The sequence below is a fragment of the Marmota marmota genome, unplaced genomic scaffold (genome assembly GCF_001458135.2).
Source record: "Marmota marmota marmota unplaced genomic scaffold, marMar, whole genome shotgun sequence".
In the NCBI taxonomy this organism is placed as follows: domain Eukaryota; kingdom Metazoa; phylum Chordata; class Mammalia; order Rodentia; family Sciuridae; genus Marmota; species Marmota marmota.
Window position 1 is genome coordinate 4,323,393 of NW_026000164.1, and position 23,738 is coordinate 4,347,130.

The 23,738-nt window shown below is 34.4% G+C and overlaps 1 protein-coding gene across 10 annotated transcripts in view; it reads left to right on the forward strand.

Moving 5' to 3' along the window:
- Window positions 1–1,552: 1,552 nt before the first annotated feature.
- Window positions 1,553–23,738, forward strand: part of Ezh2 (enhancer of zeste 2 polycomb repressive complex 2 subunit) — a 43,374-nt gene continuing 21,188 nt past the window's right edge. Inside the window, exons 1-9 of one of the 10 annotated variants that reach the window (XM_048786764.1) lie at window positions 2,352–2,477; window positions 3,267–3,368; window positions 11,996–12,174; window positions 15,087–15,203; window positions 19,022–19,142; window positions 20,146–20,286; window positions 21,071–21,103; window positions 21,234–21,336; window positions 21,880–22,058. In XM_048786764.1, the coding sequence (XP_048642721.1) occupies window positions 3,326–3,368; window positions 11,996–12,174; window positions 15,087–15,203; window positions 19,022–19,142; window positions 20,146–20,286; window positions 21,071–21,103; window positions 21,234–21,336; window positions 21,880–22,058 (916 nt within the window). In that variant the 5' untranslated portion in view covers window positions 2,352–2,477; window positions 3,267–3,325. Of the gene's footprint in view, window positions 2,478–3,260; window positions 3,396–11,995; window positions 12,175–15,086; window positions 15,208–19,021; window positions 19,143–20,145; window positions 20,287–21,070; window positions 21,104–21,233; window positions 21,337–21,879; window positions 22,059–23,738 lie in introns of those variants that run through there. The other 9 variants (XM_048786765.1, XM_048786763.1, XM_015493727.2 and 6 more) reach the window with 9 other exon arrangements.

Sequence of the window (23,738 nt, forward strand, 5' to 3'; positions counted from 1 at the left end):
CATCTAGTTCTTAGGTAGAATATAAAGCTCCATAAGAGCAAGACTTTATTTATATTTCTGTATTCATTTTATTCAGTTTTGTATCCTCATTGCCTGGTTCATAACATTTATTACATGCTTGAAAAATAATTTCTTTTTTTTAAATATTTTTTAGTTGTAGTTGGACATGATACCTTCATTTATTTATTTTTATGTGGTGCTGAGGATCGAACCCAGGGCTTCGCAAGTGCTAAGCAAGAGCTCTACTGCTGAGCCACAATCCCAGCCCTTGAAAAATCATTTCTTTGCCCATTTCTTTCAGCTCTTTGTTTTTGGTACTGGGGATTGAATTTAGGGGCACTTGACCACTGAGCCACATCCCAGCCCTATTTTGTATTTTTATTTAGAGACAAGGTCTCACCGAGTTGCTTAGGACCTCGCTTTTGCTGATACTGGCTTTGAACTCTTGATTTTCCTGCATCAGCCTCCTGAGCCACTGTGCTGAGCTCTTGACTACCATCTGCATTCTCTCTCTTGTTGGTTGGTAGTATTCTGTAGAAAGATACCCACTTATTGCAGGGCCCTTTTTGTCCCTCTCAGTCTTCTCCTTGGGCTTTTTTTCTCTGTGCCTGGGGATTTTATGTAAACAGGTAAATGAAGCACTAAACAAGTTACTAGGTATTTGAGCCAGAAAGTTACCTTCTCCCTCATTTTTCATATTTAAATCATATGGTGGGAAAATCGCCTAAGTGCTTTTGAGTATTTTCTTCTCTCATCACCATTGTGGTCTAAAGCTACTATCATTTCTTATTTACAGATTACATAATGGCGGCATCTAATCTAGCTGTACCCTTATACTTTTGTTCTTCCTACCTACCCTCCTGTTTGTACACTGCTGTTAGCTTGGTCTTTTCAAATCCCTACCTCCCCCCTTTACCTCAAATACCGTAAATTCCTCTTGTTCTTAAGATAAATTGAAGATAGTGTGACTTACAAAGCTTTTGAAGATACAGTGTCATTTTAATACCTTTAAAAGAAAGTTTTTAGAAAAAGATACTTACTTATACTTACTATAAGGACTGTAGTGTGCCTTAGACATCTGGTGAGCTGTAGGCTCTGCCCATATCTAAACATGGTTGGTGCATAGAGCCCGCAATTGAAGATAAGGCAGAGAATTTACTTTGCATTCCCTTTCCTCTTAATAGCAGAACCCCCTTATATAAATGACAGTGACACAAGAAATAAAAATACAGACTTTTCCTTCCTCTTAATAGCAGAACCTCCTTATGTAAATGACAATGACACAAGAAATAAAAATACAGACTTTTATCACCACAGTGTTTAAGGTGAGAAGCATGGTTAAAAGTGTGTGCTGGAAAAAGTATTTTAATATGTACATGTATTATATATTATACTTTTAATGCTGTATGTAAATTTTACTTCCTTTTCACTTTTATTTATTTATTTTTCTGATTGCAGTGTTCCCTTGGTATCTGAGGGGGACTGGTTTCAGCCCCTTTTGGATTTCAAAATCTGTAGACGTTATATAAAATGGCAAGATATTTGAAATAACCTGTGCACATGCTCTGTGTACTTTCAATCATTTCTAGATTACTTGTAATACCTAATACAATGAAAGTATTAAATAAACAGTTGTTACACTCTTGTTTAGGGACTAGTGACAAGAATAAAGTCTGTGCATGTTCAGTGCAGAACCTAGCTGCGTGTGGTACAAAAAAGAGAGATGAAATGAACAGTGCTCAAATTTGAAATGGCTGGAGGCTATGCCTGTACATCTGTTGGGTCTCATGGATTTAGCATACTGTGTGGTGGTGTGTGCAAGAATTTCAAGTTTTGCTTTTTGGAACTTTCTGGAATTTTTTTCCTGGATATTTTGACCCAGGGTTGGTTGAGTTCATGAATGTGGAATCTGGATACAGAGGGCTTGACTGAATGTTATCCAGTTATCTCTTGTTTATCAACAGCTATTTAAATGAGAAAAAAATTATAGAATGTTTGTACATTTTCTCCCCCCTCCAGAAATGTGGGCCTTATAGAGTAAAAGCTAGCTTGTGCTGTAATATACTTAATTCCTGTAATAAGATCATACTTCTGTAAGATGGCTGCTCTTCAGGAGTATACAATTTTTGTAAATAAAAAAAAAGGTTTAATGAAATGAAAACTTTCAGTGAAGTGTTGTAAGGATTTAACCATACAGAACAAAAGAGCATTGTTCTGCAATTATCAACAGTATAAACTGTATATTTCTTTGTTGATTTAAAAAATTTTAAAAATATTTGCTTAGGATTAAAGGCAGGTGATCATATTAAAGCCTGTTAGATTAGTGATTTTAATATGAAACCATTGCTTTTAGAATAATCATGGGCCACACTGGGAAGAAATCTGAGAAGGGACCAGTTTGTTGGCGGAAGCGTGTAAAATCAGAGTACATGCGACTGAGACAGCTCAAGAGGTTCAGACGAGCTGATGAAGTAAAGGTATAAATTTATCTTCCATAAAAATGCATATATAATTGAGGCTAGTTTATTCCTCCCTAAAGTTAATAAATTTTAATCTGAAACAGTACATTTTTACCCAAGGTCATATTTACAGTAAGATCAATTCAGGCCTTGGAAACTTAAGGATCTTGATCAGTCTTAATTAACATTGTATCATGTATGTTAATGATGATGGAAAGATTTTAATCTAAGGGTTATTTTCACCTAGTTGGAAATCAGTCTTTTCTTTTGGTACCAGGGATTGAACCTAGAAATACAGTCCCAGCGCTTTTATTTGATTTTTTACAATTTTGAGATGTCTATGTTGTTTAGGGCCTTGCGAAGTTGCTGAGGCTGGCTTTGAACTTGGGATACTCCTGCTCAGTCTTCTGAGCCACTGGGATTACAGGTGTGCTCCATTGCACCCCACTGGAAATCGATCTTTTTTTTTAGTCTACTTTCATATTGCATGTGTGGACTGAGGATCCAAATATAAGGGAATGTGTTTCATGATTTTATGTTTCTGAAGTCATCACAATTCTTTTTTTAAATATGAAGTTAAAGGATGGAAATAATTTCCTGTTTCCCTCCCACTTGAAATAAAAAATAGGTGTTGTGTTTTTATATTATTTGAATGTGGGAGATTATAGTTTAGTGTAAAATACATGTATTTAAAGAAATGCTCCTGGTATTTGTGAGGAATCATTAGACTTTTAACCTGCTTTAGAGATGTTACACATTTTCTAACAGTGAACAATTTCTCTTCTCCTTTCCTTTGTTATTTTAAAGAGTATGTTTAGTTCCAATCGTCAGAAAATTTTGGAAAGAACGGAAATCTTAAACCAAGAATGGAAACAGCGAAGGATACAGCCTGTGCACATCATGACTTCTGTGAGCTCATTGCGCGGGACTAGGGAGGTTGGTCAACATAACATGTTGTAGTAATTATCAGCACATTTTGGTTTTTGCTTATTGGAACATTGAATGGTTATTGGGAAGAAGTCACTGACCTCAGGATGTCCCTATTTTTATTACTATTTCTTTTTCATGTGCAATTGCCAATGATTGCCTTAGATCACACTGCTAGTGATTCCTTCAACAGAGCTCTAAGTGTTTAGAATATACTCTGTTGGTAGATACATTCCTGATTTTATTAAGACTGTTGATTTTAAAAAATGGCTTTTAAATTGAATATGTTAATGTCCCCATCAGATCAGTATCCAGAGCAAGGCTTCCTGACTCACAGTTGTCTTCCTCCCTACCCCCCCTTAAATGTGAATTAGCCATGTGACAAAAAATGTTTCTTTCATATTCATGGATTAAGAAAGCTTTTTATTATATCTCTTATTCAAATAGTAAGGCTTTCTATAAGAATTTTTAAATTCAATGTCGAGAGCTTGGAATATCCTTTTCTATAGAGGTAGATAACCAGTTTCCTATTTTCAAAGAAAGGCAATAAATCAGTGGTATAATCTGTAATTAAATATCCTATTAAAACACACTTGCAGCAAGATGAGAAGAAAATGGTAGAAGCCTGAATGGGATAGAACTGATCAGTAAGTTCTGGTTTAGGTGATTCTATTTAAGTACTTGTGTATGTAGAAAGAGATGACATAGGATAGTTAAATGGAAGCTGAAGCAGAAAGAGGGGAGAGAGTGATTTGGAATTAAGATTATACTTTTTAGTAGGTTGTTTATCTGCATGCCTAAACATGGGAAACATTTAAACAATGAAATTTCTTACAAATTAATTTTTTTATGAGTAACCATTTTTTCAATATAACATTGTTAAAAGTGATAATTTGCTGCTATATGAGACTTGTCAAAGTTGTGTGATATACAGGCTTCTAAGACTCTGATAATCCCAATAGCTACATATGAGATCCTAATGACAATTTGGTGATGTTATGCTGGTCTTGATGGTGACACATGACTTGGTGTGGTTCTTAGTCACTTACACATTTTTTTTAGGTTACAATTTATAAATCCTGACTCACAATTATATAAATGTATATGTTATTTTGACACCTTTCCCATTATTTGGTATAAGTTAGAGCCTAGATATTAGAAATAAATGTTTTATTAATATTCCAAGGGTGAAAGGGACTTTTCTGTGCCCCTGCAAACATTCTCAGAGTGAATGAATGCAGGGCTTTCCAGTAATTGGATTGTTTTGTTTTGTTTTGTGTTTATGTGGTGCTAGGGATTGAATCTAAGGCCCTTCACATGCTAGGCAAGTATTCTACCATTGGACTACAGTCCTAGCCCTCAAGTAATTCTTTTGAAAGTTTTGTCTGGTAATCTTTTGGAAATTTTGAGGTGAAGGAAAAACAAACCTCATGTTTTCCTCATTTTTTTTTTTTTTTTTGAGGAAGGAGTCTTAGAATTGTGTAGAAGTAAAATAAAATTACATGAAATACTTATTATCATTGGTAGGTACTGGCGATTGAACCCTGAGGCACTTTACCACCGAGCTATATCCCTCTTCCTTCTTTGTTTGTTTTGAGACAGGGTCTAATGGGGTTGCTGACAGTGTCACTAAGTTGCTGAGGCTGTCCTCAAACTTGCATCTTCCTGCCTTAGCCTTCCAAGTTACTGGGATTACAACGCCCAACTTTTTTTTTTTTTTTTTTGCTACCCATTACAAATCTCAAAATGCTACAAAAAGCCCAACTTAGATTTACAATAAAAGTTAACAGTAATAGTGATTTGTAGCACTGTGCTGGATCCTTTTTATATTACCTCAATTAATCTTCATGGTAGCTATGTTATACTTTTTCCCATAGGGGAGGAAACAGCCTTAGAGGAGTGAAGAAATCACTTGGTTTGCTTTGATGATCTAAAGGGGGCCCAGAGAGTACACATTAAGGAATAGTAGAGTACCTTATTTATGTGCAACTTGAATTGCTCTTAATAAAGTTTTTGGCATTAAATTTGAGTATGGTTTATTCAAGAGCATATTTGTTAGCTGAATTTTTGCTTTTTTGTCAAATGGAGGTAAGTCATTAAATGTAAGGACACCTAATTTTTGGGTGTTTGAGTGTATGATATATTGTGAGAAGAGATCAGGATTTTAGTAAAACAAAATTGTTATCTAACTTGGTATTTCCATAAGTACCCCCACAAAAGTTGAGGAAAAAAACGTTTTCATAAAATGGGAGAAAAGAAGAAAATAGTCTCTAGCTTTCAGAATTCATTTTTTATTGCATAGAACTCTGTCCTGATTAGGGTCACTCATTTTTTGAATCACTCTTCCTAGCTGATTCTACTTCAAATAATTCATTTTTTGTTCCCTTATAAAAACATCATCACTGACTTTTGAAAGCAGAAAGTTTATTCAGTTTGTGATAAGCTTATTGGTGTTATCTCAAGAAATCATGAAGTTTAGGACTGAAAAGAACTTTAATGACGTTATGGTTTAACCTTCTAACTTTTCAGATAAGAATATATCCCTATTATTATATTTTTTTGGTTTGAGCATCTTCATCTATATATCGGTTGCCTTTAAAGTTGGAGGATGAAGTAGTTCAAGTGAGAGGAGAAAATAAAAGTGAGCCTGTTTTGCAGAGACTTTCCTTGTGGGTATAGACTAGGTAGAATTTCAGACTGCAGTATTGATCCAAACATGTGAAGTCTATAGCATCCCGCATTTGAAGTGCCATTATGGCATTGCTTTAATTAATTGCTTACTTTTATAAGCCAATTATATGTAAGTGCTGACGTCTTCAGTTTAAATCCTTGCAGCATGACATATCAACAGCAATTTTTACTTTTTCAGTGCTTCAGTCAAGCAGCCTTCTTGTGCTTTTCTCCTTTCTAAAGTTGTAGAAGTAGATATAGTGAGTTTTGAAATTATTTTCTCTAAATTTTTGTAAAGAATGTCTGACAAGAATTTATTTTCTGACCTAATGAAGTGACTAATGTAGATGGTAATTTCAGATCCAGGCGCTCTGCAGTTGAACCTAGGGAGCTTGTCTTTATTGTGTTCTAAGATATTTTGGGGTACTTTATTTTTGTTACTGAGATTATAAAACTTAAGTAGCATTGTCTACAGAAATTTTAATTCAGAATATGTTCCTTTATAAAAACAGTACTTCTGACTTTGGGAAGACAGTGACTGTTTTTCCTTTGTTCTTCAGTTAATCTTTTTAAGGAGCATCTAGCTTCAAAATGTTATTAAGTAATGCATATAGATGTTATAGTCCAACCTCTTGTCTTTTCAGATGAGAGTATATCTGTTTTTCTTTGATTAGAGCATTTCCATCTATTTATAGATTGCCTTTATACATTTAAAATGCTGGAGTATGAACTCTAGGTCAAGCAAGAGGAGAAAAATAAAAGTGAGTCTATTTTCAGAGACTTTCCTAATAGGGAAGGCTAAGTATTGTTAATCCAAACATGTGAAGTCCACAGCATTCCCCATTTGAAGCCCAAGGGATGTGCACCTTTGCCATAATATGTGGCTGTTTATCAAAATATTATTTGTAGATGGTTGTCATTGCTTTTGTCTTATCAAGCAGTAATAAAAACGGTATTCTATAAGTCTTTTCCTTATAGTCAATCTGTCTCTTTTTGTGGTTTTTAGTGAAGAAACTGTATAGGAATTATTCTTGAAGTTGTCATTAATACATTTTTTTGTACTACTGCTTTTGTCCATTGCATGGTAAAAATCACAAGATACTTTTTCCTTCATTGATTTTTTTTAATGTGAAAATTCTTTCTGCTATGAAAAAGAAGCTTGCTCAGATAATACCTGTCTTCTGGGCAAATAGTATGATTAGTAATTTAATAAAAATATCTTACCATTATTTTTTTTATATTTCCAGGGGAAATCTGTCTTGGGCTGGGGTTGTGGCTCAGTGGTAGAGCACTTGCCTAGTGTGTGTGAGGCACTGGGTTTGATTCTCAGCACCGCATATGAATAAATGAATAAAAAATAAAGGTCCATCAATGTCTAAAAAATATCTAAAAAAAAGAGTTCTGTTTTATTTACTAATTTAAAGAATGAGAATTTTGGTGTGTATTTAAACTTGGGGCTTTTCAAAGTGTCTAATGTAGAGGCAGCATCAGATAGACACAATGATCCTAGTACTCATGAATAACTTAAAAAATTTCAGAAAAAATTATGTATTTACTCTTCCTGGTAATATCTGAAGTGATTATAAGTTCATTGTTTATCACATGATATTGGTAAATGATTTCTTTTTTGAAGCGAGTTTTATCAAAATAATAGAATGTGTAAGTATGTGTAAGTGATTTTATTAAAATAATAGAATGTGGCAATTTGTACTTATTTTGTTGAAGAAGAAAACTGCATGTAAACAATATTGGATTATTTATGGACTTGGTACTGCACTTTCCTCAGTTAATTGTAAACAGAAATTTAGTTACTATTTAGAAGAAGAAAACTCCTAGGGTATCCAACATATAATTTAGTGTTTTTTACTCAACTCCCTACCCCAAGCGCTCTACCCAGAGCTACATCCTCAGCCCTCAAATACATTCTTAACTTTTAGTACAGTAACACGCTTGCTTTATTTTATAAATTTCAGGATTATGTAACCTGTAGGTTTAGATTATTATGAGTCTTTTGACAAATATGGTAGGGAGCCCGTAGTCATTTTTTCTTATATCTTTGAAATAGGTGGTTCTCTCAAGTGTCTGTTTATTTTCAGTCTGGACACATCTGTTCATTTTTGTTTTTGTTTTCCTCCAGAAACTGGTCTCTTTTAAGTTTTTTTTAGTGGCTGCTTGCCTTTCTGAATATTCACTTGGGGAAGGGAGTCTTGTGTTAGCTCTGTGGTCCTTTCTACCAGTGCAGCTTCTAAATTGTTGCAACATTTGTTTGCTTTCTGGCTCTCTTTAGGATGAAATGGATGCAACATTTCTTAAATGATCACATAAAGGGGCTGCGCCCCCCCACCCCTTTTGATAAAGAAACTAATGTAAGCATTTTATTGTTTTTCAAAGGATTCGATTAAAAAAAAGGGAAGGTCATTTATAACATTTGAGTTTATATTATAATCTGCATATATTAAATGTGTGCATCATTTTGATTGAGTTTATATTTTAAACAAGATTATATATATAAATTTTTAAAAACAAAATTTTAATAATGCTTATCTTTTGTGTAACTAATAAAGCAGCAGAAGTGCTTATAATATACAGTTTTTCTTCTAGGATACTGCTTTTATAGTTTGTGTTTTAAAATGGTTGTTAAATTGGCTATTATAGAGATCTTGTCTTGTTCCCAAATACAGATTTTGACAACTGTTTAAAAAATAGAACAAACAAAAACCAAAAGATAATGCTTGACTAATCTGGAATGTTAAAAATTATTTTATTCTTTGAATAAATAAAAAAATTATTAGACCTATAATTTTTGTTGTAATTTAACTGCGTAATGTGAATTGGCTTAAATTTGTTGCTTAGGATTCTACTTTATCATCTTTGTAGGTTTTATAAAAGAATATTATTTGGGTAATATTTTGAGAGGTTTATGCAGATTTAGCCAGTCACCCTGGCAGCTGATGTGGCAGTTTTATACTAGCTAATTGAAATATCTGTTGGGTTAATGAAACTTGTTTGAAAGTTTTATTTTTCTTCTCTCATTAAAAGAGGTCATTGTGAAGTGATTATTGTAAAAATTCAAATAACACAGAAATATATAAAACCAAAGGCAAATGTTTCCATAGTCCAACGACCCTTTGGTGTTTATTCTTTCAGCCTTTTCTGTATTATACTTGCATGTATGTTCAAGTGTGTTTTATTTAAAAGAAAATTACTGGCCATATAAAACATATCTGTCACTTTGGGCCATCACTTTACAATCTCTGTCCAGACCTCATTCTGCTTAAAAAAATATATAGAGAGGGCTAGGAATATAGTGGTAGAGCACTTAACTTACACTGGCAAACGTGAGTCCCTGGGTTTGATCCCCAGAATTGTAACAAACAAAAATACCCAAAAAAACATAATGTTTGAACAATGGATATACCATAATTATTGCCCTATTCTTAATTGATGACCATTTAGGTTTTTGAAACATTATGAATATTTAAAATCTTAATAGATAATACCAAATGCTCCCACAAAAGTTGTACATTGTAGCCCCATCAGCTGTTTGTGGAAATGTCTGTTTATCTATATTCCCCACACAAAATATTATTAGTCTTATGTCAGTCTGAGGTAAAAAATTGTGTTATAGTTTAGTTGAGTATCTGCTTGTTACATTTCTTTTGTGAATTGGTTATTTGGTGTTTAATCTTTTTAAGTTAGGTTTGGCCTTTTAAAATGATATAAGGCTTTTATTGGAAATACTAGCATTTTATATTTTTGCAGATCTTTTTTCTATTTTTATACTATTTCTGGTATATTTGGTTATACAGTTTTTTCCCCCCATATTGATTTTTGTTTCTTAAGGACTTAGGAAAAAATAAAAAGACTTTCTCAACTTCAAGGTTACAGGTTACCCATTTCTTTTTAAATTTTTTTTTTAGTTGTAGATGGACACAATATCTTTATTTTATTTATTTTTATGTGGTGCTGAGGATCAAACCCAGTGCCTCATGCATGTGAGGCAAGTGCTCTACCACTGAACTACAACCCCAGCCCTTTACCCATGTCTTTTAGTTTTCTGTTTTCATTTTTGTTTCTAGTATCATTTAACCCATTAGGAATTTCTTTTGGCATAAAGACTGAGGGAGGGGCTGGGGCTGGGGCTGTAGCTCAGTGGCAGAGCGCTTACCTAGCAGGTGTGAGGCACTGGGTTTGATCCTTAGCACCACATAAAAATAAATGAAAGAAATACTGTCCATCTACAACTGCAAAAAAGAAAAAAATAATAATGTTTAAAAAAAAAAAAAAGAGTGAGGGAGGATAATCTTTCTGTTCAGCTGTCCAGTCATTTCAGTATCCTTGTTGGCTATTCAGTGAACAGTTGAGGGTAGTTATAATTTGTGAAGAGCAGCAGAAGCAGCTTGACTGGGGATCTTCTATGCAAAGATGTGAAGGTGGCTCTCAGCCTATGGCTGTGACAATTCTTGCCTATTCATTTTTCGCTGGTACCTCTGCTTTTCTTCATTTAAGCAAGACTTTGAAATGATTTTTGCTCTACAACTTATGGAAATCATGGATTCTAATATTATGTCCATTTCTTAGTTTTTGTTTACTTTTATTTTCAGTGACAGAAATTATATTTTCTGTTCACAGGGCCTTCGTGAATTAGATGCTTGAGTTTGCACAGGGTGAACATGGCTCTGATTTCCTGTTTCATGAATTTTCCTTTTTTTGAGTGTTTTATAGTTTTACCAGTTTATGTCCTATGACTATTGCTCTTCTTCCTGTCTCCAATGTTTTAGCAAATCTAAAATTTTCAGCAGAGTTGTAAATAATGAGGGAATGATTTCCCCTAGAATTCCCCATCAGACCCAGACTGCCTTGATTTTAACTTAGATCTAGATTTAGATGTAGGCTTCTGAAGCTAAGATGCAAGGAAGAGTGTCAAGGGTTAAACTTCCGGAAATTGTATTTCTGATGTTCTGTGTTAAATGCTACCTGTGTCCCCTCCAAGAAAAGGTGTAAAAACTAACACAAAAGCAACTCAGAAGCCAGCAGCCTTATGTTGCCTGGTAGATGTGGTTCTCCCAATTTGGAATGGCTCTATTATATAGCTACTTAACAGCAAAACCTGAAATAACTTAAAATCTGAAACGAATCACTCTATTCTTTAACTTCTACCACCTCTGATTAATTGCTTTCATTAAATACGTCTTTGTCAAGACCCTAACAGGGTTTTTTCTTGCCACTTTTATTTCTGCTCCTTTCCTGTCTGAGCCACTCATTTCTTTTTATTTCAAGAATATCTCCTTTAGTCACCTTTCTCTTTTGCTTCCTAAAGCTCATTATAAACTCACTTTTATTGTTGCGTTTCTTTATCTGGACTAATATTTATCTCTTTCTGGTTTTTTTCTTCAGTACTTCTTCACCTAAAAGTAGTCTGAATTTAAATTATGTACTATCCATTTTTACCAGAAAGACTAGCTAATTTAAAACCTGGATGTATTCTTTTCTTTCCTCAAATCATGAAGACAGAGTACAAGGTAGTTTTAGAAGTCATCTTCAGCTTTTCTCCAGAGTGGATGGCAGCTGATGCTCTCCTGACCCTTTCTCTCCTGGGGTGATAACCTTCCTGCACTTTCCTCATTGTTCTCACACAGAAAAGCTGAAGTATGTTAGACAGTGGCAATTGTTCATTGTGTCTCTGGCATGAATTAAATGGATCTTAGCTCTCCCCTACTTTATGAACGTTGAACTGAACCCCACTCATGTTAAAGATTATTCAGAGGAAGAATGGCTTATAGCTATTGTCCTTTGGGATGTCCTGCCCTAAAATGGGGACTCATATCTACCTCACAGAATAGTTGTAAATTTTAAAGAAGTTTTTTAACTTTGGTAAAGTCTCTGGCACAGTGCTCAGCACATAGTAGGGTGTGTTAATTTCTTTCCCTTCCCTGCAGGCCATTCACCTGCTCTTCCCTCTACGATTTTCCATAACACAGTTTTTACTTGGAACCAGCCTTCTGCCAAGAGTCTCAGTTTGGTTGTGTACTCCTACAACTACTATTTTTGGCTTGACTTCCCTCTCCAGCTCCTAATGGTCCAGCCACACAGCCGCCTATTGTACCAGCTGGTTGATGTAAGTCTATCCATCCTCAGAGGAACCTGGTTACTTACCAGTAAGCTGCGTTTCTCTGAAAATGTAGCATCCTTGATAATTAATTTTTTCCTTTCTTTACCATTGTTGAAAAATAATCTGTAATAACTTCCCTGTGTGACCCTCAAGTCCGAACTAGAATTAGAGAATTTAATTTGCTGATATAGGTCTCCTGGTGACTTCCTGAGTCCAGGATACATGACTCTGAGCAGGTAAAATGTGGTGGAAGCCTGTGATGTCAAAGTTCTTCTCACTACTACAAACAATATGAGACTGAATTACATAAACTGTCAAGGATGATACATTTTCAAAGAAAATAAAAGTTGCTGGTAAGTAACTAGGAGTTTTGAGTAATTTTCCTGTAAGTCAATAAATAAGAATTCCCAAACTTGTTTTACCAGCAAATACTGCTGCATTTGAGTATTATTTCATAAATGAGAGAGGGGTGTGGTTAATAGTTGAAGAGTGGGAGAGGTTCAGGAATGCTGCAGAGCTGATGAGGCAGGGCTGACCATCAGTTGTCCACACAGGTGCTCTCTTAGCTTTAAACAAATTGAAGTTGACGTCTCCATTAGGGAGAATCAGCAAATGTAGTGTGTTGATTCCAGAAACATTTTTTGAGTGCCTACTTCTTTTTGGAGACACTGTGCTGAGTGTTGTTTTAAGATAGAGAGGTAAATGACACTTTGCCTTAGCTGCTTTTGCCCTCTGATAATTTATTTTCTGTCCCTTGATGACTCTTGTATGACTCAGAATTGAATTGATGGGTAGTGGGAGTGTGAAAGAGGTAGGGGTTGGATGTAGTCACAGTCTGTGCCTTCAGACATAAACGAAGCAAAGATCCCTCCTGTCTAACAGATGAAAAAAATAGTAATTATCACTACCCCTTACCTTCAGATTAACCCATTGAAGTAGAAGGAAGGAAACAAGACTTGATAGTAATAAGGAATGTGAAGAAGTTGGTGGAGGAGATGCCCCTGTCATGTTGTGGTATTTCTACTTTATATAGCAGATCCTGCAGGTCTATTATGATTTTGCCCTATGAACTTTCTCAAGAGCAAGAACTACAGCATAGTAACTAGCTCTTGGATATTGCAGTCAGACTTAGTTTTTAATCCTGGTTTTGTAATTTACTGTTTCTGACTAGCCAAATTATTTAACGTCTCTCAGCCTGTCTCCTCATTCATGGAGTTGTGGTACTAAAACTATCTACATCATAAAGTTGTAATGAGGAATAATGAAGATCATGTACATAAGCACTTAGCACAGTGCCTACAACATAGTATGGGCTCAATAAATGTTAATTGCTGTTATTATTGGATTATTGGATGGATAGATGAAGGATTGTATCAGAGGCCAAATAGCAGGAAGGAGAAAGATTGTGTTTTCTGGAATCTTACTGGTTTACTTAAACTACAAGCTTTCTAGTATTACTATCTTTGCCTTTTTGGAAATTGAATTTATGGATTAATCACTGACAGTTCTTCCTAACTACTCTATCCTTAAACTTTCACTTCCACTAAGGAAGAGATTATTTTTGTGCTGCAGTGACTGTAATAATTGCAAGATTGTCCCTTTAACCTGATGCAGTGCTGAGGACCACATGTGCATGCCAAAAGATTTCTTCTTTGATCTCACCAGTTATAGACCTGCTGTTTTTAAGACACCTTAAATAAAAAAATTAAACATTGGATATGTATGTGTGTATATGATTTTTTTTTTTTGGTTTTATTTTGTTCAATTTTTTTCTGCTCTGCTTTCATTGATTGTAGATTATAAATATATGGCCGCAGTATTTTTGAGAAGGCCTTGGAGGCCTGATAATTGGGTAATAGTATTGTTTTTTAAGAAAAGCTGATTCCTAGACAGTAAAAAGTGCTGTGATTATTTTGGCACAAATTTTTAACATATTTCATGGAATCAAAGATACCAAAATTTGGACATCTTTAACTAGCATGCTTCTTAGAATCACTGCAATGAAGGAAGCATTATGTCATACTTCAGTGGCCCCCCCCCCTTTTTTTGGTTGATGAAAGAAAAATGGTGTCTTTGAAGTCAGTATCATCATAGATTGTATGAAATACGGTATTTCAAGGGACCAGGCCAGGTGCACTTAAACATCATATCCTGGCAGTATTGTCAGGGTAAGGAGCAGGGTCTCCAGAGTCAGACTTTTGGGGTTCAAATTATAGCTCTGATGACCTGGGGCAAGTTACTTTATCCTTTCTTTACCTCAGTTTTCTCACCTGTAAAACGGGCTAAGACTAGTACCCATCCTACAGTGTTACAAAAAGGACTAAATATGATGAGGCATGTAATGTGTTCAAAATAGTGCCTAGCATACAAAAGATGCTAGAGATTACAGTTTTGCAGAATTGATTTGAATCCACTTTGTTGTGATTGAATCTGTTACTCTTAATATTTGTGTATCATCTGATAATATGAGCAAATGACACTTGGTTTCTTAAAAGGGAAGCTAAAGATACAGGTTAATGTAACAAGTGTTTTTCTTAAGATTTAAGTGTATATTTGGCATATATATTACTTTTTCTATATGTGGTTGGGATGTAAGCATGAGCTAAGAAATTATAGTGAAAGTGTGAAACGATCGGTCAGATTGCTGAGGTTAACAAAAGTAGTTTTTGATTCTTACTGGTAAGTATGAGAAGGATGAAAGAGTTTTGAAAATTTGCAAAATCTGAAGAATCTTTTTTTTTTTTAATTAATAAAGAGAAAAGAGAGGATCCTTTTTGGGTTTCATGAGTTTTGCTGTCTGAGGTAAAGAATTTTCTTTTCAAAATTATTCAACTAGGCCCCAGCTCTTTACGATGTGATGGCTGTAGCTTAAGGTTGTCCTTTTACTCTTCAGAGTGAATTATTTTTTTCTGTTTTAGTGTTCCGTGACCAGTGACTTGGATTTTCCGACACAAGTCATCCCATTAAAGACACTGAATGCCGTTGCTTCAGTACCCATAATGTATTCTTGGTCTCCCTTACAGCAGAATTTTATGGTATGTAAGTAATATATTTTCTGCTTATTTGATAATAACTTATTTTAAATAAGTAAACATATATTTTTTTTTGTCATGGTGAACCAAGACAGTAAAAGTTTAAAAAGTTTATCAAAATGATAGCACTTGCAGCCGGGTGTGGTGGTGCACGCCTGTAATCCCAGCAGCTGGGCTGAGATAGGAGGATCACAAATTCAAAGCCAGCCTCAGCAATGGAGAGGCATTAAGCAACTCAGTGAGACCCTGTCTCTAAATAAAATACAAAAATAGGGCTGGGGATGTGGCTCAGTGGTTGAGTGCCCCTGAGTTCAATTCCTGGTATCAAAAAAAAAGCCCTTGGAATGATTTTTAAAAATTAATGAATATAATTTTTTAAGCTTTTGCTGTATTGCTCTTTTCCTGTATTCTCCATAAGAAGAGTTTTAAGCAAAAACTATACCCATGATTAAGCCATTTACAAGGTGAAACTTATAGAAGAAGCCAGTTAGTATTCTAGAATCTTAGTCTGGCTTTTCATTTTTATTGAGAACTTTTATTTAAAACAATTTTAAGAGCATGTTAATAAGTGATAATATACACTAGGATGTGTCCTGTTCTCAGGACTAGAAAACAAGTGCAAACATGTTTCCATAGATAATCCTAGCCTATTATCTTTGGTGATAAAATGTTGGTATAAAATTTTTTATAGGGTAAAATAATGGAGGGAAACAAAAAAATCAAAGTGTACATTGACTTGTTAAATAAAATGCATGGCTTTACTATTCCCTTGATATAGAAAGTGAGAAAGCTGATAAAATGTTGAGGGAGGGGGTTCTTAGCCTGCTTTAGAGAATTGTTTACTAGAGGTTTTCAAAAAGAAACATTTTTAACATCTTTAGTGACTTTTTTTCCTCTATACTTCTTATGGTAGATGGTTAAATGTAAACTTCAGTCAGTCTTCTGTAGTTGAATAAATTTATGTGTTTAAGACTTTATTAAAAAAAAAAAAAAAAAAAAAACCTTTGGTTTGAGAATTTTGTGTCTATAGGTGGAATGTTGGAAAGGAAGTCAGACTGGCTAAGACCTTCTAGGAAGTTTCACATTTTCACAGACTGAAATTCTTTTTTTAAATTTTTTATTGTTGGCTGTTCAAAACATTACATAGTTCTTGATATATCATATTTCACACTTTGATTCAAGTGGGTTATGAGCTCCCATTTTTACCCCATATACAGATTGCAGAATCACATCAGTTACACATCCATTGATTTACATATTGCCATACTAGTGTCTGTTGTGTTCTGCTGCCTTTCCTATCCTCTACTATCCCCCCTCCCCTCCCCTCTTCTCTCTCTGCCCCCTCTACTGACATTCATTTGTCCCCCTTGTATTATTTTTCCCTTTCCCCTCACTTCCTCTTGTATGTACTTTTGTATAACTCTGAGGGTCTCCTTCCATTTCCATGCAGTTTCCCTTCTCTCTCCCTTTCCCTCCCACCTCTCATCCCTGTTTAATGTTAATCTTCTTCTCCTGCTCTTCGTCCCTACTCTGTTCTTAGTTACTCTCCTTATATCAAAGAAGACATTTGGCATTGGTTTTTTAGGGATTGGCTAGCTTCACTTAGCATAATCTGCTCTAATGCCATCCATTTCCCTGTAAATTCTATGATTTTGTCATTTTTTAATGCAGAGACTGAAATTCTTAAAGAATATAACATTTAAAGTTGTCAGGAAATATTATTTATGTATCATCTCTAGGTTTTTTTGGTCAGTGACCAAAACAAATTAGGCACTTTCTGTTTATTATGGTTAGGATGTGTTTTGGAGCAGGGCATGGTGTGATGTACACCTATAATACCAGCAACTTGGGAGGCTGAGGCAGGAGGATTCAAATTTGAGGCCAGCCTTGGCAACTTATCAAGATCCTGAGTAACTTTGTGAGACCCTGTCCCAAAATAAAAAGTAAAAAGGCTGAGAATGTGGCTCAGTGGTTAAGTACCCATGGGTTCAATCTCCAGTCAAAAAAAAAAGATGTTTTGTGGAGCAAAAATTAGGTGAGTACAATTGGGAAGATAGAATAGCCAAATGTCATTTAATTTTTGCTTAAATCCAGAGAAAGGAACACTGCTGGCTTAAATGGGATTCGTGCAACTGAGATGTATGAAAGCAAGATTCAATGTATACATTAAGTTCAATCAGAATATATACATTGAATTCAATCAGAATAAGTGAATTATTAAAGCCTAAATTTTAATTTTATATCTCTTTTCCTCCCTTTTATCTCAGTTTTCCTTGTTTATCTGAAATTCTGTTATCTTTATGAATTTTCCAGTTGTCCTAATTTTGTTATTTAGGGATTATTTGAAATTTTTTTCCTTCTTTTACTATTTCCATCCTGTTGTTGCCTGACCTATGTGTTCTGCCTTGTCAACTGTGGTCAGTCTGATCTCCTAACCTGCACCTTCTCACAGTAAATGAAATAGCTGCTCTGTCCTCCAAGTCAGTCTTGGTCAGTCTATTCTGTTATAGAATTATCTTTCTAAAATTCTATTTTAACTAGTTCCCTGTTCAAAGGCCTCTTAAGATTTAAGTCAAATTACATATAAGAGGTTGTGAGGGGAATGGGAAAAAAACAAGGAGAGAAATGAATTACAGTAGATGGGGTAGAGAGAGAAGATGGGAGGGGAGGGGAGGGGGGATAGTAGAGGATAGGAAAGGTAGCAGAATACAACAGTTACTAATATGGCATTATGTAAAAATGTGGATGTGTAACCGATGTGATTCTGCAATCTGTATTTGGGGTAAAAATGGGAGTTCATAACCCACTTGAATCTAATGTGTGAAATATGATATGTCAAGAGCTTTGTAATGTTTTGAACAACCAATTTAAAAAAAAAGATTTAAGTCTGTCCTCACTTTGCATTAATCTCTTTTAACATATGCTTCAGAACTGTTCACTCTACAGTTATTGTCGTTTTTATTCTTAACTGAAATTTTTTTCTTCGTGTGTGCGCGCGCATGCGTGCGCTTGCTTTCTGTTCCTTGTTGCTTCTTGAATTTTGCTTTAGTTGACTCTTCTTTGTAAAGCTTACACCCCTTTTCTTCACTGTTGTCTTCTAAACCTTTATATAGACTCATCCATCATCTTTTTTTTTTTAATATTTATTTTTTAGGTGTGGATGGACACAACACAATACCTTTATTTTTATGTGGTGCTGAGGATCGAACCTGGGCCTCACCCATGCTAGGCGAGCGCTCTACCGCTGAGTCACAATCCCAGCCCTCCATCATCTTTACTAGCAGTCAACTTTAATACACATATCATTCATCAAAGTATTGAAATATTTTCTGTTATTGTAGAATATTGCAAGCATAAGTTCTTTTGGCATAATCTTTAATGGAGCATTGATACTGTATTTTATATCCTAGAATTTTATTATATTAAATGTCTTAATTAGATAATCAAATGAAGTTTAAAAATCTTTATCATGTTTTTTTTAGTACGAATATTTATAGTTGATTTTGATAAACCATATTCCATCAATTCTAAGACCCATACCTCTCATTTTAACATCTGAAATAAGAATGTGTCTTTAAATTTATTTCATTGTAATCTGCAGCATTTTTCTTTCTTATAGGCAAAGGAATGATGACATGTTAGATTAAATACAGTATTTAAAACATTGTTTTCTCCCATCATGGTAGCGTTTGTTCTCTGTTTAGTATTTTAAGACTATAAAGAAATGGGTAAAGACATTTTCAATTATCTCACATTGAGTTTTTAAAAATATTTTGATACTTAGGAGAAACCTGGTTTTTAGAAAAAATTTTTCTTTCAAGGTGGAAGATGAAACTGTTTTACATAACATTCCTTATATGGGGGATGAAGTTCTAGACCAAGATGGCACTTTCATTGAAGAACTAATTAAAAATTATGATGGAAAAGTACATGGAGATAGAGGTGAGCCATATGTTTATTCTCTTGAAAATAAGGGCTAGAGAATTGAGAGGTACTTTGATTCATTAAGCACAGGATATAAAGAACAATTTTTAAAATAAAATTGAATTTTGTGCTACATTATAAAGAAATGGCCTGGGCTCAGAAACTTGACATTTTCAATGTTTTCTCTATTTTTTTAAATTGGAGGATCCTATTTGCCACATGATAATTATCCACAGTTGCTTATGACGTAAATTATAATGGCAATAACATGTAAACTAAATAGAAGTTGTGTGTACATTTTAAGATTTATTAATAGTCAATTTAAATAGAACTAGGATTCTGTTCATGTGGCATAGGGGCTCCAAAAAACTTCCTTGCTCAAAAATGGCTTTCTCAGGAGGCTGCTGTCCACCTAAATACAGTGTTCAGAATTATAACTTTAGCTTTTTGTATCCAGAAGTGTCTGTTGAAGTGTCGAAGTTGATGTTATATCCTCATTACCCATTATCATTATTAGTTGAAACAGTGTGAAGTGTTCCCAGGACACGGATTTCTTTGGACCTTTTTATTTTATTTTTTTTAAAGTTTATATGTGTGCTGAGAATTTACCCATGCTAGGCAAGTGCTCTACCACTACGCTATGACCTCAGCCCAAATAAGGTATTTCTTTTTCTTTTTTTTTTGTGGTGCCCAGGGCCTTGTGCATGTGAGGCAATCACTCAACCAATTGAGCTATAACCCCAGCCCCACCATTTTCTTTGGAAGGAGACTAAAACCTCAGTTTGTGGAGTATTTAGGTTAGTACCAGGCCCTAGAAACTTGGAGGGGTGATTCAGTAGAAAGTGACAGGTGTTGAAGATAAATTCTTTCTAATTTTGCCTAAAACAATCTTGAAAATGGTCTTATTGGCCCCTTCTCATTTTAATACTAATGTAATACAAATGAGAAAAGGTAAAATGTGAACTTTTATTGTTACAATTTTCTCCTGTTATTTCTAAACATTTGGCTTGATGCATTTCAGAATGTGGGTTTATAAATGATGAAATTTTTGTGGAGTTGGTGAATGCTCTTGGTCAATACAATGATGATGATGATGATGATGATGGAGATGATCCTGATGAAAGAGAAGAAAAACAGAAAGATGTAGAGGATAGCCGAGATGGTATGTCTGATTCTGGGTATCTGTGTAGCCCGTTGCTTACATAATTCTTAGGAAAAAACACAGTATCAGCAGAACTTAGTTCCTTCTTTCTCTATTCTTCTGTTAATTGTTGCATTGATATTATAATCAAAATTAGATTATTATTTGCCATGTTTCATCCTTCACTTGAGCATCTTAGTTTCCTTTGACTAGAAAAGAATATAATCTTTCGAGGGGGCTTGAGGGAGCAATCATCAGAATCATTATTATGTATAACATTGATCTCACTATGTTTGAGTTGTATGCTCATCTTACTTAATCCTCATAGCTCTACAAGGTTGATACTACGAGATCCATTATGTATTTGAGGAAATGGATATAGAGAGGCTAAGTAACTTATTTAAGATTACACCATTGGGAAGAAGTGGAACTCTGGACTCCAAGATGATAACCCAGGCCTGACTGCCTTCAGAGCTGTGCACTTACCTGCCTTGCGCTAGTTGTCACCTATTAGAGACAGAGCCTGTAGTGGATATTTGCTATTTAGCAACCATGGTTAATGGAAGACTGGGATTGCAATTTCAAAGAAGCGTATACATTTTTTTTTTGTTTGTTTAAACAGAAAGACACCTTAGTGATCATTTGATTCAGTTCCTTCATATTACAGATGAAGAAACAAGTGGCTAAGCTACTACTAGCACCATTATAAAACCAATTAGCAGTAGAGCTGGGATTAGAACCTAAGAGTTCTGCCTCCCAGTTCTTTTACAACTTTTCATATTTGAATTTTGTGTTTGACCCACAGGTATTCCACAGACATGTGTACAATATGTTAGAAGTAAGTGAAACACGAAGTTGATGATTTCTTACAAAATCAGCTTTGTTATTGAGATATCATGTGGAGAAAATGAAAGGTTTTGAAAACTTACTTCCACTCTTTTTTTCCGTCTTCCTATTTCTTTATTTAGATAAAGAAAGCCGTCCACCTCGGAAATTTCCTTCTGATAAAATTTTTGAAGCCATTTCCTCAATGTTTCCAGATAAGGGCACAGCAGAAGAACTAAAGGAAAAGTAAGAAAGATTTGTTCTTTCAATGCAATCAGGTACTTATATGGTTCATTGTTTTGGTTTATTGCAAATGGACCTGCTGTGGCTGTTTTGCCACTCTACTTTGTTTGTTTGCAGTGTTCATAGGATACCTCAAATAATCTCTGTCTACACTGCTAAACATTATTGTAGATAGAATAAGTACATGTATATATTTATATACACGTGTGGTTTTATTTATATACACACGTGTGGTTTACATTAGTACTTTGATATGAAAATTTCTATGGATCCTGGTAGAAGTGTTAGTGTAGTTGATATTTAATTAAAACTCAATATTCTTTTCCACAATATATCTGAAATGATTTTGTTTTCTGATACACCATGCATAATATTTAATTGGCTCCTTATCAAAGCAAAGATTGTTGTAGGTTAGAGCTTTGTCTTTTTGTTTTAAGAAAAATAAACGAACAAACAAAAAAAACCTTGGAAACCTTTCAGGAACTTTATTTTTTAAAAAATGGTTTTTGTTTCAGGCTTACTTATATTTTTCTTGGTTAATGTCAGATATAAAGAACTTACTGAGCAGCAGCTCCCAGGTGCACTTCCTCCTGAATGTACTCCCAACATAGATGGACCAAATGCTAAATCTGTTCAGAGAGAGCAAAGCTTGCATTCATTTCATACGCTTTTCTGTCGGCGATGTTTTAAGTATGACTGCTTCCTACATCGTAAGTGCAATTATTGTACGTTTTTATTTTCTATCTTTGTTGTGGAATTATGTCTTAAAGCAGTTTGAGAAGTCCTTCCTTTTATTACAGCTAGAATTTACCATTTAATCTGGTAGTTAAGATTGAAAAATGTTATGATTTCAGTATTGTATTTTTTACTTTGTTGCTTAAGTATTGAAATCTTTTATGTACATTTAATTTATACTGCTCTTTCTCATTAACTTGGAATAGAAGTCAGTGATTTTTCCATAAAGACTAAACAGTTGGGGCTGGGGATGTGGCTCAAGTGGTAGCATGCTCGCCTAGCATGCGTGAGGCACTGGGTTCGATTCTCAGCACCACATAAAAATAAAATAAAGATATTGTGTCCACCTAAAACAAACAAAAAAAATAAATATTAAAAAAAGACGAAGCAGTTGTTTTATAATGAAAGTATTATTAAGAACTAGTTGATAGCCAGATCAGAATTGCTGATATTGATAAGCAAATTATGTTGAATAAGAAATTGACTAAAAAGATGTTTATGTAAATTTTTTTGTCTATTTAATGTTTGTTTGTTCATTTATTTCCTCTGGGTAAATTGCTTTTTAAATATTTGGAGTTGAGTACAAGCAAAATATAAAATTTTATTAGTGACATTTAAGGATGGTACATGTGATACTATTTTTTTCCAGGGCATTTCAGGGAATAAGTTCAATCCCTAGTACCAGAAGGGGGAAACAAAAAACACCATTGAATAAGGGGGCGGGGGTTGTGGGGGAAACTTAATAGGTAGTCACAGAAACTCAAGAAGGCAAATATTCGGGGCCATTTGATACAGGGAAAAATAACTTTACTCAGGGTCAAAAGCCCCTAAAGGTAGAACCATGCAATTGACAAGCACATAATCTAAGCAAATTCTAGGAAAATTAAGAAGGTAAGATACATTTTCAAATTATGTGCCTCAAAAGTAGTTGATTTTTAAATTGCATTTAAATAAATTCCACTTACCTGGAAAATTTACTAAGAAACCTCATGCCCTGTAGACATTGTTGAATATTCATCCATATGGGAAAATGACAATTACAAGACTTCCTAGCAAAGTAGAAGGGCCCTGTACCCAGAAAGCCCTGTCAGTAGAGTGTTATTAAACTACTTTTGATTTTAAAAAATTGATTTTATAGGTGAAAAGTGGTTTTTAGCTTAGTTTTGATTTGCATTAGTCTTCCTTTGAATGGGGGTTGAGGGTCTCCTATATTTTTAAGACATTTGTATTTTGTTTTCTGTGACTATTCTTATTCTTAGTCTCATTGGTTTTTTTTGGACATCCAGGCAGGAAATTAGTTTTTTTTTGAGATCTAAATTGCAGTGCCAGTTTGTTGTTTAAGCCAAATTAATGTTTTTTTTTTTGTTTTTGTTTTAAAGAGTAGTTGAATTTACCTATTTGCTTTCTTTTTTTTTTAATCGTCGTCTTTCATGTATGTAATTTATTTATTTATTTTAAATTTTTTATTGTTGGTTGTTCAAAACATTACAAATTTCTTGATATATCATATTTCACACTTTGATTCAAGTGGGTTATGAACTCCCATTTTTACCCCATATACAGATTGCAGAATTACATCAGTTACACATCCATTGATTTACATATTGCCATACTAGTGTCTGTTGTGTTCTGCTGCCTTTCCTATCCTCTACTATCCCCCCTCCCCTCCC